General features: G+C 49.1%; 5 protein-coding genes across 5 annotated transcripts; 2 read left to right on the forward strand and 3 right to left on the reverse strand.

Moving 5' to 3' along the window:
• Positions 1-22: 22 nt before the first annotated feature.
• On the reverse strand, positions 23-1,928 carry MGYG_07199 (general amino-acid permease GAP1; the record flags this gene model as incomplete). Its single annotated transcript, XM_003171152.1, has 3 exons — positions 23-1,085; positions 1,152-1,569; positions 1,637-1,928. 3 exons carry the CDS (start codon positions 1,926-1,928, stop codon positions 23-25), a joined length of 1,773 nt encoding a protein of 590 aa, XP_003171200.1.
• A 551-nt stretch (positions 1,929-2,479) lies between these two features.
• MGYG_07200 (hypothetical protein) lies at positions 2,480-2,831 on the reverse strand (the record flags this gene model as incomplete). Its single annotated transcript, XM_003171153.1, has 2 exons — positions 2,480-2,704; positions 2,805-2,831. The coding sequence occupies 2 exons, from the start codon at positions 2,829-2,831 to the stop codon at positions 2,480-2,482; spliced, it is 252 nt and encodes an 83-aa protein (XP_003171201.1).
• A 974-nt stretch (positions 2,832-3,805) lies between these two features.
• On the reverse strand, positions 3,806-6,382 carry MGYG_07201 (ATP-binding cassette sub-family F member 3; the record flags this gene model as incomplete). Its single annotated transcript, XM_003171154.1, has 6 exons — positions 3,806-5,275; positions 5,332-5,431; positions 5,480-5,675; positions 5,733-5,966; positions 6,030-6,231; positions 6,296-6,382. 6 exons carry the CDS (start codon positions 6,380-6,382, stop codon positions 3,806-3,808), a joined length of 2,289 nt encoding a protein of 762 aa, XP_003171202.1.
• Positions 6,383-6,821: 439 nt separating this feature from the next.
• MGYG_07202 (C6 zinc finger domain-containing protein) lies at positions 6,822-9,058 on the forward strand (the record flags this gene model as incomplete). The annotated part of the gene is made up of 2 exons (XM_003171155.1): positions 6,822-7,343; positions 7,421-9,058. 2 exons carry the CDS (start codon positions 6,822-6,824, stop codon positions 9,056-9,058), a joined length of 2,160 nt encoding a protein of 719 aa, XP_003171203.1.
• Positions 9,059-10,316: 1,258 nt separating this feature from the next.
• On the forward strand, positions 10,317-13,432 carry MGYG_07203 (hypothetical protein; the record flags this gene model as incomplete). The annotated part of the gene is made up of 4 exons (XM_003171156.1): positions 10,317-11,594; positions 11,649-12,064; positions 12,134-12,379; positions 12,442-13,432. 4 exons carry the CDS (start codon positions 10,317-10,319, stop codon positions 13,430-13,432), a joined length of 2,931 nt encoding a protein of 976 aa, XP_003171204.1.
• Positions 13,433-13,528: the final 96 nt, after the last annotated feature.

Genomic DNA, 13,528 nt, shown 5'->3' on the forward strand with positions numbered 1-13,528 from the left:
AGGAGAAATTCGTTAAAGCAGCTCAGCAGAAAAACTTGTAGACCTTCTTCCACGTCGGCCAGGACAGTCTCTCGGCTCGCTCCTCCGCTATCAGATGGGCGAGGTTGAGGTCACGGCGACCGGTTACCAGGTCCATGTCCTTGGCTCTGACAAACGACGTGCGATGCCATAGCTTGTAGGTGATGTAGAATGTTATCACAACGGGTGCAGCGAGGTAAGTCGAGAACCAGTTCTTGACTCGTCCGGCGGCGGAGAGCTCGGCGTAGCCAATGGGTGCGAACCCGGTCCAGAACTGAGCAATAAGCACGATGCAGTTGATCGCGAAGCCGATGCAGGAGCCGATCACGCCTCCCTGCGCCTGGAAGGGGAGGTCGTCGACGCTGTGGCCCTGGGCTTTGAGGCCCTGGCGGAAGCGGATATGGGCCAGGCAGATGGAGCCCCAGGTGAAGACGGACGAGAGGCCCGAGATGGCCAACATCCAGGTGAAGGCATCCTGCTGCTTGTCCGACGCAGCCAGGAACCCAAACAGCCCGCATGTTGAAGCAGCGGCGATGGCGAGCAGCGGCCGGCCCTTGCGGTCGATATAGGAGAGGAATCGAGGAGCCTGGCGTTGCTCGGCCAAGGCAGCCAGTGTTCGCGAAGAGCCGTAGATCGCTGCGTTGCCTACTGATAGGACAGAGATCATGATGACCACGTTCATGACAGAGTCAAGGCCAATGATGCCAGCGTCCTGGATGGCAATGACAAAGGGAGAGGCCTTGACGTCGGCGCTGGCGCTTCCATTCAGCAATCTCCCATCGGTATACGGCACCAGCAGGCCGACGATCGTCATGGAGACCATGTAGAACAGCACAATACGCCAGAAGACCTGCTTGACGGCTGTCGGGATTGACTTGCGAGGGTTGCTGGTCTCTGCGGCAGCCAGACCAACCAGCTCTCCTCCGCCAAAAGTAAAGGCTGCAGTGACAAAGACGCTGCAGAGGCCCTTGAATCCGTTGTTAAACGCACCGGGATCCCTCCAGAATTTTCCTCCGATGTACTCTCCATTCGGACCACCGCCGCAGTTGATCGTGATTCCAAGGATTCTACAATCTAGTTAGCAAGACTCTCTCTCTCTTCATTTTTCTCAGGGATGAATTTTGGGTCCATACATAAAGCCGATAACCGCAACGACCTTTATGATAGAGAAGATAAACTCCGCCTCACCGTAGCCTCTGACTCCAAACATGTTGATGCAAACAATGAGGAGGTAAAATATGGCGACCCAGACCGCAGGAGACACGCTCGACTTCCAGTATCCGACCGTGATCGCAGCAGAGACAATTTCGAGTGGAAGCAGGGTCAGCCACATGATAGCGTAATTCCATCCCATGGCAAAACCCCAGGCCGGATCGATGAAGCGAGTAGAGTAGTGAGAGAAGGATCCGGCAACGGGGAAGCACACGGCGAGTTCACCAAGGGCGTGGATGGTAGCGTACAACATTATCCCGACGAGGCAGAAGGATATCACGACGGATGCCGGTCCTCCAGTGGCCAGCGCCCTGCCAGAGCCGACAAACAGTCCAGTTCCTATAGCAAGCCCGGTTAGACAAAAAAGACCAGCCCCCAAGTAAACCATACAAGCAAATTAGCTCACCGATAGACCCTCCTATTGCGATCATCTGCAGATGCCTCGACTTCAGCGCTCGTCGGAGAGGCGAAGCGGCCGTCGCGGCCGCAGCCTGCTCTGCATCAAACCCGCTGTCCGCATTTGCCGGCCGCGAAAAATATGCATTGGGATCTCGTCGAAAGCTATCAATAAAGCGAGTGCGGAAGCTCGCGACTGAGTTTTTGCGCGGCTCATCCTCAAGTGAGATGCTGTTCGCATGTTCTGAGATGCCAAATTTGCCGTCGTCGGCCTCGTTCAACTCGTACTGGTCTCGAGCCATGGTCCCGTTCTGTTCTTCCTCAGCTACCGTAAGAGATGTCACAAGCAGACCCTCCCAACCGTCAACACACACACACCAGTCCCTTCGATCGTAGTAGCTCGTCTATTCTCCGAAATCCAGGTCTGTCGCAGGGGAGGGATGCCAGCCCTTTTATCAATTTTCAAAGGCTACATCTCTGACACATAGTTATGGGCCCTCTCTGGCTCTGGGGGTGTGCGGGGGCGTCTAAACCGGGGTCAGAGAGCAAGCTCGACATAGGCCTGCCGATAGCCAATAACCAGCGGCCCAATTCCTTCCTCGACAAGGGGTCCTGGGTCGCCAAAGCCTCCCGCTGGCCGTGGCAGGGGGGGTGGTTTCTAACCCCTTTCTCTCTAATGTTTCCCGCTGCCAGTCGCAGTTAATTGGCCAGCAGCGTGCACCGGATCTATATTGCTCATCCATACGGAGTACGGAGTACTTAGAATATGAATATCTGTCTCTCTGATGGCGATAATAGCCTGGGGGACCGGGAAGTCAAAGATACGGAAAGGGCGCTGGACAAAGTCTGACCGTCAAATCTCGTCTGGTGGAGTTTTGCGCCGGTGCCAGTGGCGTCTCAGCATCCTTAACCCAAAACTCCTTGGGATCTCTCCGGTGGAGAGGAGGAAGTCCGCTGGCTCGTGAACCATCACAAGCAGACGATGGATCTGGTGAAGGGCCTGGTGAAGGACCTGGTGCTGGTTGGTGGTTGGTGATGCTGGCAGCAGCTCCCTTATATCACGATAGCCGCTATACCGCTGCAGAGGCCAGCATCAAGCACCCCATTAGACCAAATTCAAATCTCTGTGTCCTTCTGTCCGTCATGTCCGCCGGTTTGACTCTTGACTCTTGACTCACAAGCCTTTTCTTCGTCGTACAAGCCATCTGCAAGGGCGTTCAAAGTCATGGTTCAGCCCGTTGTTACGAGACGCGCAAAGGTTTATCCTCCGTATAACCGCCGTTTCAAGCCAATCGCCGGTTTTTCGTCTCTTTTGTCTCTCGTCTTTGCTTTTGCCAGAGTCTTTTTCGCGCTGGTTTGATTGATAATCGTTGTCTTGCCGTTGCTGCGCTGATCCATTATCACGATACTGAGCTCTCCACCGACCAGTCCCATCCCACGTCTTCCGCGTTGCGTATATTCTCTGTGCTATGGGATTTTTTCCCAAGGATCACAAGCCGAGCTAACATTTTCCAGAAGACAAGCGGATGTCTTGCCGAAGTCTTGACGGCGTTGTGTTCTGCATGGACCTTATTCGACGTTGGTTGTCGTAGCTATTTGATACAGCTAACTACAGACTACTACTATCTGCACTGCTTTTGTACGCACCAGACAGGACACTACAACCAGACGGCGAACACGTATATTTTGATACTCCGCATAGAATAATATAACTACTGTTGGCCAAGGTGTGGATTTTGACATTTTCCCTAGACAATTCTCAGCTTCTCCATGTTTCTCCATCTTCGACTCCATATATCAAACCAAGCCGGTGGAGAGGCGCTGGGGACTGCAGAAACAGAGAGACGGCCGTCTTTGTAATTCTCCAGCAGCGATACGGACGCCCTGCCAACTCAAAAATATGGACTTGGGCCTCATGACTGTTCCCAAGGCGTCTCCTTTGGCGAGACGAGACCGTTGAGTGAAGCCAGAAATACTCTAGTGTCCCGCCCTTCCAGCGGATATTACACTGGTCAGATAGCCAGGCACCGATCCAGATGCATCGAGAGGCGAGATCAAATTCCCGGGGAAACCCATTCCCCCATATCATATGTACCCATCGTCTCCAGATTCGACATCTGCTTATGGCCCGGCACGCTGTCCCGCTGTGTGGGTGTCTGTGAATATCCGCTGGAGCCGGCTAAGCAACCATCTTCCGGACCCGTTTCTGCAGGCTGGCCTCGAACTGGTCGACTCCATCCTCCTGCAGCTGCAGCTTGCCAGCCTTGAGCACAACGACGTCTCGGCGTTGAGACTCATCCACTGCTGCCGTTCCGTGGCCCTTGGCTTCATGCTCTGTCGTTCCGCCGTCATCATCACCGTCTAGGTTCTCCTTGCCTTCGACCACCTTCCGAACCAGGTATCGGTCATGGGAAACCAGGAGCAGTGCCCCATTATACGATGAGAGAGCTGCAGCCAGTGCAAGAACGGTGTGGAAGTCAAGATGCGTTGTAATCTCGTCAAGCACCAGGATGTGTGGCATCGGCCAGAGGATCCGCGCAAGGGCAAGCCGAACAAGCTGTCCACCCGACAGCTGGCAGACGGGGACGTCTGACGCCGTCCGTCCAGGCAATCCCAGCGAACTGAGCATACCCCTGACTTCTCCTTCGTCGAGCACGCCTTCAGTCTCCCGGCAGAGAAGGCTCAGTCCCGTCTCTGTCGGTGATGATCTGCCGAGCTCCTGGAGCTCCTCGACCGAGTGTTGAGAGTAGTAGCCCAGCTTCAGTCGGGGATGGCGAGATATCTTCCCCTGTGTTGGCTCGTTGGCTCCCACCAGCAGTTTTAGTAACGTTGACTTACCGCACCCGTTGAGGCCCAGGATACCTACACGGTCACCCATGTGCATTACCAGGTCAACGGACTTGAGTACAACGGGGCCACCGCGTTTATACTGGTATGTCACTCCCTCCAGCGAGAGCAGAGGCCCTGGGAACCTTAGGTCTGGCGCATCCGGAAGGCCAATCGATACCCCTTTCTCGTCCGCTGGGACTTCAATTTCAGCCCGCATAGAATCATGCCATCCAACCCGGTCACGACTCAGCTTGAATCTGCCTCCCGTCGCGCTTACTTGCACCCCCATCCGGTCATCCAGCTTCTTCTGCCGGGATTTGGCCATTCGCAGCTTATTGTCGTCTCCTGTCTTCTTGCCTATCTTCATGTTGTTCTTGATCGTGTTCTCAATATGAGCAGTCTGTCGTTCTTGCGCTTCCTTCATACGCCCCCAGTAAAGCTTCTGAGACTCTTGGTCCTGCTCATACGCAGAGACATTGCCCTTGAAGTAAGTAAGCGTCTTGTCCCTGAGGATTATAAGCTCCTCGCATATATTGTTGAGAAACGCCCTGTCGTGGGAAACCACTACCACTGTCTTATCACAACCCTCTTGCATTCGGCTGAGATATGTTTCCAGCCATATCACACCCAACATGTCGAGAAAGTTGGTTGGTTCATCCAGGATCATAATATCGGCACTCTGAATCAGTGCTCCAGCCAGCATACATCGCATACGCCAACCTCCTGATAGAGATAGAAACGGTCTGTCAAAATCAGTTTCTTTAAAGCCTAGACCCAGAAGGACTTTTCGAGATTCTTGGTCCAGGTCTACAACGTTAATCTAAACACGACGTTCAATTAGCACAGGACATGCTTCGATTAGCCCAAGGTACGTACACTTTCAAGCTGAGCCTCTACGTCCGCAAGTAACTCAACTGCCGCCTGGGTCTCTTCCTGAATTTTAGAGTCATCCAATGCTGTAAGATCTTCGTTGAGACTGTTCCTGGTAAGTGGTAATACTCCTTCTTTAGGTAGATCGACTTACCACCCTGTGGACTCTTCAAGCTTGCTCTCCGCTGCCTTCAAGTCCTTTCTAGCCTGTAGGCCTCTAGCACCACTTCTCAGGCTTGCATTCTTCCGAGCCAGAAACAGCTGGTGTTGACAGGCTTCGTGGCGTAGCTGCCTGATGGCCTTTACTGGTGCTAGGGAGTCTTCCTGGTCTTCCAGCGCATGTGATAGGACTATCACCAATGCTCTCAGCATCACTCAACATCAAATGGTGACAGAAAATTACATACTTTTTACTTTCCGTGTGATCTCGTTCCGTGATGTATCACTTTGCACAACCTGCTGTAGAACAGTCTTTGGCTCCTTTTTTGATTGTTCGTCGTTGATTTGCAATGCCGCTGTTTCCCCAGTCACCGATGCCACAGGATCAACATCAACTTCAACGTCGGTTTGCTGAAGAATTGCAATCCTAACGGACTCAGGTAGCCCAGGTATAAGCCTGTCGGCCATAGCTCGGAGTAGGGCTATTCATGCATGTCAACATAAGGTGTCAATTCTGTCGACAAGAGTTCCGGGATTAGTCTTACTTGACTTTCCGGTCCCATTCCGACCAACAAGGCCATAGTGGACTCCGGCCTTTAGTCGAAGATTCGCACCTGTGAGAATCTCGACCCCCATGCCTGCTTTCTCTTTCTTCCGTGCTTTCACCTTTCCGGCGCCTGATGACTCTGCATCCTGGTTCTGAGATGGACGAGAGGCAATGAGTATATCCAGCCCCTGGATATCGATCTATACAGGAGTCAGTAGCTATCCTAAGCATCGTTCCATACACATGCTTGAAATAACCAGTTACCTCGCCTGAACTCTTCCCCTCAGCCAGATGGAACCGAGTCTGCTTGCAGGACGCAACGATGACAGGGTCTTGCCTTCCAGAGGTCATGATTCGTATCTTATGACTAGTTATATTACTATGTTATTAGCTACGGAGTACATAGCATCTGGTGATAACCAACTCCCTTCAGGGGTTCCAAACAGTCCATTTATATAGTTGACAGAAACAAGCGATTTTAATATCGAACAAGCGATGAAAGCGGAGACCCGATTGGGCTTCGCCGCGGCAGATCAACGTCTATTTTCAGCCAATCATTTTTTTGGCTTTTGGCGATTTTTATTGGCTCGCTAAAGATCAACTTCTTCCGTACTCCGTAACTACCCTGGGTTTTGTTGCAACGACATACCAACAACGGATGCGAGATGGAGATGGACAGGCCATGGAGGAGGAAAGATGGCCTTTCAAGCAAATACAGAGGATAACGCTGTCTAGTTGTCAGCACCTAGAAGTACGGTAACTAACTATACCATTCCTTCGTGGCTTTGACATGGAAAGTCCAGCGCCGAAACGACGCCGGCCTGCGGTGGTGTGTATTGACTGCCGGCGACGAAAGGTCAAGTGTGACCGCAGCTTTCCATGCAGCCAATGTACCCAGTCATCACTGACATGCGCATACCGCGGACTTCCTGGCCCTATGAATACCTGGCCAAACGATCACCTCTCATCGTCTACCCTTCACCGGCCCCTGTCGAGCACAGGTACGGACCAGTCCAATGCCCCTGATTCCACCTTGTTCACGCCATCCGAGCTGGTGCCATTCTGGGATTCTCCCAGCAATACTCTTGATCAACCAGTGGATTCTCAGGTAATGCTAGAGTCTTCTAATGCTGCGCAATATGTAGCAGCTACGTCATCTGGCAATGGGAGTAGTCCTCCAGCTGCAGTTGATAACTGTCCCCTTCAGCATTCAACCAGTAATAGCAGCATCATACAATCACTCGGTAGTAGCTGGAGAAGTGTTTCTAAAGGGTCGAGCCTTGAAGAAAACAAAAACTATATTCAGGCTACAGTAGGTTAAAATTATTCTATAAACCTTTTAACATGAAGTTAATATACGCTACAAGATCGGCTGACTAACTTTTACAGCTTGATGGAGTAGATTTTTTATTCAAGGATGCTATATCAAACCCATCCGACAAACATGTTGAAATCGTACCCTTGATTACCAAGTGCAGGCAGCTAGCAAAGACTATCAAAGCCAAACGGTCAACTGACAGAAGTAACGGCTTTGCTGGGGTATCTACACTACCACAAATACCCCCTAAGCAAATCTGTGATCGGCTTGTATACTTATATACTCACACATTTGAATCTGTGTTCAGAATACTACATGTTCCATCTTTTCAGCGGGAATACCAAGTATATTGGAATAATCCACTGGATTCAAGCGAAGTTTTTATGCAAAAGCTGCTACTCGTCATGACGACCGGAATATCTTTCTATGAGGAGCCAGAAAACGCGGTTAAAGCACACCAACAGGCTCTACACTCACTCGCGTCTAAGTGGGTATACGGCGCACAGGAATGGCTATGCCATAAGTTCGAAATGTCGGAAGTCGACCTCGATGTTCTTCAAGTTTCCTGCCTGCTATCAGTTGCACGGCTTACAGCTGTAGAAGCGTCAGAACTGGTTTGGATATCTGCAGAGTTCCCACTTCGAATTGCAATTAGCCTACAACTGCATCGAGATCCCCATTATATATATCCCGCAATACCGGTTTTTGAAGCAGAGATGAGGAAACGGCTGTGGGCCACAGTTTTGGAGATTTCCACTCAGCTAAGCCTTGATTCCGGGATGCCTCCCCCTATTTCTAGCGGGGACTTTGATTATCAGTTGCCGTGGAATATTGATGATTCCCAGATAGATATCCATGGAGATATTCACGCTTCTGTAGATTCGCTGGATAATTTTACTCAGACGACCATCCAGATTCTACTTATGAAAACGATACGGACACGACTCAAAATTGCTCGGCTAATCAATGCCTTTACCCCCAGCCGAAATTATCAAGATACCCTACAACTGAGCTCTGAATTGACCGCCGCTATTCGTTCCCATTCAACAGCTCTCCAGTCTTATATATCGAAAAGGCCAAATTATTTTCAAATAAAAGTCTTTCATATATTTACTCGTCGGTTTCTTCTAGCTCTACATGCTCCGTTCGCTGCCAAAGCAAAATCCGACCCGTCCGTCTATTTCAGTCGGCAGTGTGTCACCGAAACGGCTTTGGTGCTTTTGTCTGATACCCACCCGCCGCATACCTCCCAAGTACCAACAAGTGAGGTCTCTCACTCAAGGGTGCTAAGCTGTGGCGTATTTAGACACATGCTATGGCAGGCAAGTGTCATAATCTGTGTTGAACTGGTAAACGGCTTACAAGAAGACTCATTCCCGATGACCCATAGCCTGTCCCATAGCAAGTTTCAAGAAACCATAGAACAGTCCACTGAAGTCTTTGTTCAGCGCCTGCGGGCGGGAGACACAAATGTCGAAGCTTATGTGTTATGTTCTTGTGCATTAGCTCAAGTTAAAGCCATCCAGGAGGGGAAGGACGTGAAAAATCACGTAATGAAGGCAGCAAAATCTAGCTTGGACTTTTGCTATAAAACCCTGGAGGCACATTCTGGGTATATTGTTCAACATTCGTCTCTACCACGTACAGCTTACAGTGACACAAGGCTGCAGGAAGACAACAACAGCATTTTCGCCGAGTGGCTGACATGATAACGGGCTGCAGCTTATATTCTCTTAATACAAATGATTTGGTTCCCAGTAGGTACCCAGGTTTAGTACCAAGGATACTCTCCTCTACCACATATAAATGGCCAAACAATGACAAATTTCACCGCAGCCTTACCCGACCATGGCAAGTCGCCATAGCAGTAGATAAGGTATCTGATGATAGGTCCAAACCAAGATATGGGGATGCCAGGCAGGACGCGCTAAAAAGATACAGACCACCGGATAGAATAGCCTCAGAGATGCGTTGGAGTGATGAGTTGACCGACGTCACTTGCCATTCATATATGAACAGATGCGGAGCAACCGGACGTCTCAGCCGTTGAGCAGCAAGAATCTGATTTCCCTCCGTTCTTTTTATGGCTGAAGCTGGTATTTGCCTGAAGAAAGCTTAGAGGAAGCTTGACTATGTTGGATGTTACTAGTAGCCTGGTAAGGAGCAGTGGTTTGACATACTGAATCTGTCTGTGTACCATAGCTTCGACAGCGGTAGACCGCATTGCGAAGGCATTTCTAAAAAAGGCAAACCTAGAGCATGTACCCATCATATGTGCTGGTTGGAGTTAGTCGTTGCTCGTTACAGCCAATGCCCCAAGTTTGGACGCTATTTGACCGTAAAAAGGGGGGCTGCCATAGTTACAGCAAACAGAAGACTAAATCTTGAAAGGGATAACTAGATCCCCTAATGCAATTTGGAGAAAATTCACTATCTTGTTTCTACTCCCTCAAGGTCAATATAAATTACTTAGATTTACTTCACAATGGAATACCCCATTATATTTTCGGGATTTTCATGGCTTCTTTTTTTCTCTTTCCTTTTAACTACCCAGTTAACTACATCTTTAAGCCGGAAATTCGCTAGGGCCAATGAGGCTGCTAAATTACAATATCATTTAACAAACATGAGCACAGAGCTGCATCCATCAAGAGTGGGGGCTGCTCTACTTCTGAATACCAGTATCTTGCTCGCCGTTCGCCTAATGAATACCTAAGTACTCGTTCACTATTGAAGGTTGCGCTTAGAAGTCCGCTAAAAGCCGGTTAACGCGCGTATTGACGAATTTACCTCGCGTGAGAGACGCGTCTGCGCGCGACTTTTGTGGGCCTTGGCTTCTTTGAGGCAGTCGAAATGAGACATTAGAGCTTTCACAAAACAATATACATACATCTCGATTGTGGAATCTGTGGCAACGTAGTTACTCTTTTATACTAGTTTACACACAGCTTGTACCGAGTCGCAAGCATGAGTGACGAGGAATGGTCCACCGTGGACGATCTGGAAGACGATGAAGACGACACAAATGAAGACGACACAGATGAAGACGACACATATGAAGAAGACACATATGAAGAAGACCCAGATAAAGACACTCTAGAAACAGAAGATATCAAGAAAAGGATACATCAGGCGCTACAAACAATCGATTCGAATGGCGATTTTGCGTATTTCTGCGGTCTAAATGGAATACTGAACCCAAACCTCCATATCAACGGACTTAATCGGGTGGTGAAGTTGCCCCTGTCCTCTGATGATACCAAAGCCATTATCGATCACTGTCACAGAAGTCCGTTCGGAAAGGGAGAGGAGACGCTGGTTGATACGTCTGTCCGGAAATGCTGGGAGCTGAATACTACCGAGTTCAGCATCACGACTCCTGAATGGGGTAACTACATGAAGAGGATTGTCGCTGATGTTATCAAGGGCCTAGGGGTTGCTGATAAGGCGGGCTCAATCAGAGCAGACCCCTACAAACTTCTCCTTTACGAAAAGGATGCATTCTTTCTGTCCCATCAGGACTCTACAAAGGCAGAGGGAATGTTTGCTACTTTGGTCATTTGCTTGCCTACAGAGCACGAAGGAGGTGAAATCGTTCTCAATCATCAAGGCAAACGCATGAAATTCAAAACCTCCACCACATCAAAAGCTGGATTCTCGTATGCTGCGTGGTACTCGGATATCTTCCACCAGATCAAACCCATCACCAATGGACATCGTCTAGTCCTAACCTACAATTTGATCCTGGAAGGCTCGAGTGGAGTGCCATCTGCTCCTAGCTCGAAGTCTACGCCATTGATAAATGCATTAAAGTTTTGGCAATCTAGAGTTGAATCCGATGGTCCGGATTGGCTCCTGTACAAGCTCTCCCACATGTACACCGACTCCGGCCTGAGTTTTAACCGGATGAAGGGCTCAGACCGCCCTCGTATGGCTGAACTCCAGGCAGCATGCGAAGAAACAGGCTTTCACCTTTACTTAGGAAACGTAGAGCGAATGGTTGATGGACCATGCGACGATTACAAAAACGCAGACGGCTATTATGAGATTGAGTATATCTGTCAAGATACCACCAGGATGAAACCGGTAATCGACTCACAAGGAAAAACCGTCTGCAGCGAAGTTCCCGTTGAGAATTCCGAGTATATTCAGAAGAGTGTCCTACGTGGAACTCCTACGGATGAGGAGTACTCGGGCTATACAGGAAACGAAGGCACATCCGTATCCCACTTTTATCGAAACACGGTAGGCTAGACTACTCATACTGCCGTTATATCACTTTACTGAAATCATGAATAGGCTGTAGTTATTGTTCCCGAAAGTTTAAATGTTTACTTTCGCTTTCGAGGCATAAAGGGAAGCAATCAGAACGAACTGTCAGCGTGGCTTCAAAGGTTGCTGCCGTTAATAAACGATCCCGATGGCTCCAAATCGCGTGAAGAGTTCATCCAGCTAGCAAAGTTGGTTCTGGCGCATAACCAAGCTTACCAAAAATCCCGTGAACTTTTGAAATCGAGTTGGCACACATCTAGTACTTTCACATTTCTATTTTCCGATGCTATCCTTAGCACAATAGCTCAGGGTTGCTATACGATGAGGGATTACAAACTGTTCGATGATGCCATAAAACTACATGCAGCCTTTGTGTCTCCAGAGGTCTACCCATGTATAGCTGGGTCTTTGATCGGCCAGGAATATGCAGCAGTGAAGAATATGTAAGTTTGCTCCTTCATATTGGCCAAAATAGACCCCTGATTAGTAGACTTTAACACTGAGAAATTCAGACTCAATGATACCTTTCTGAAAGCTCGGGAATCCCCAAAAAACCAAGTCTCAGTTGCGGACGGTCTCGTCTCAGCGTGCCTTGCAATCCCAGACGACAAAAGGCCGGCCGAATGGAATGATTTGCTGACTTGGAGGGAGCTTAAACTTCTCGACCTGCTACCGAAACTTCGATATGGCGGCAGAGACGAACTAGACCATATCGTCCGCATAGTTACGTTATATCCGACTATTGGCAGACTACAAGAGTAATTTTCCCGCAGTTCACTCATCTATATGGCAAGCTTCCCTTCTCTAACTCGTTATTTAGAACAATGAAGTTACGAAGACAGGTGAACTCATGTGGTATTACTGCGTCTTACCTTATTAAACTAGGAGATTCCTTTACAACAGGTGATCTCGCCGTTGAAGGATTCCCCGCGTTCTACCGATTAGCTCTCACTGATCTGATGCAGGATTTTAACCTGGACCAGGGCATTGTTGAAAAACGTGCATCTTATACCGGGAATGCCAGGACACGGCCAGAGTATAATTCCTCGGGTATTGAGAGTGGAGACTTGATCAGTCTTTACAGACAGTGCCAGTCTTTCGATATATCCCTATCCACTCTTCGTATTGGAATTCTTAAGGCCATGAGGAATTGCGAGTCAATTAACCTAGCTTTCTCCGAAGTACTTCTCCCTTTCATTCGAGATATGGTGTCTGGATTCCTGAGTATAACCAGCTTTGAAAGTGCATCCGCGGAGTCGAGTTTTGTCCTCGGGATGATCTTGGAATACGTTTTAATATACGTCCAGCCGAGAAGTGAAGCGGCGTCGAGCTGGAAACGCCAATCGGCGACACAATGTAGATGCGGTGATTGCACGCAGCTTAATGACTTTCTGCAAAGCGGTACTCGAAAGGTACTAGAGCTAAAGATGGGCTCAAGCCGTCGATTCCATATACACAAAGCCCTCAATAAAGATAAGACAATTGGCCATGAAACTCATCGTTTCGGTAATCCGTTTACCTTGGTCATCACCAAGCTTGGAGATCCAGCCACATTATGGAAGGCTAGGGCTGCTGATGCCTTGAAGAATATAAACAGCATTGGCTCCCCTACTCGACTCGAGGAATACCTTGGCTCTGCGTCATATAAGTCGTTAATGGCTCTTGATATTGTTGTTAAGGACCACCCGGTGGACTACTACATCGGAAACCCCGGCCCCGATACCGGTGGGAGAAAACGCTCAGCGACATTAGATTTAAATCCTAGGGAGGCTCCCAGCAGCCATAACGTTGAAGTGATTGATCTAACTTAATATTTGATAGTACTTGCATAGAATAGGCAAGCGATACCCAATTTTTCTATATATTGGGATTTTCGCCTACACTAACTACCGGCGTAACTTAGTTAC

This window comes from Nannizzia gypsea, genomic scaffold (assembly GCF_000150975.2).
Source record: "Nannizzia gypsea CBS 118893 supercont1.6 genomic scaffold, whole genome shotgun sequence".
NCBI lineage: Eukaryota > Fungi > Ascomycota > Eurotiomycetes > Onygenales > Arthrodermataceae > Nannizzia > Nannizzia gypsea.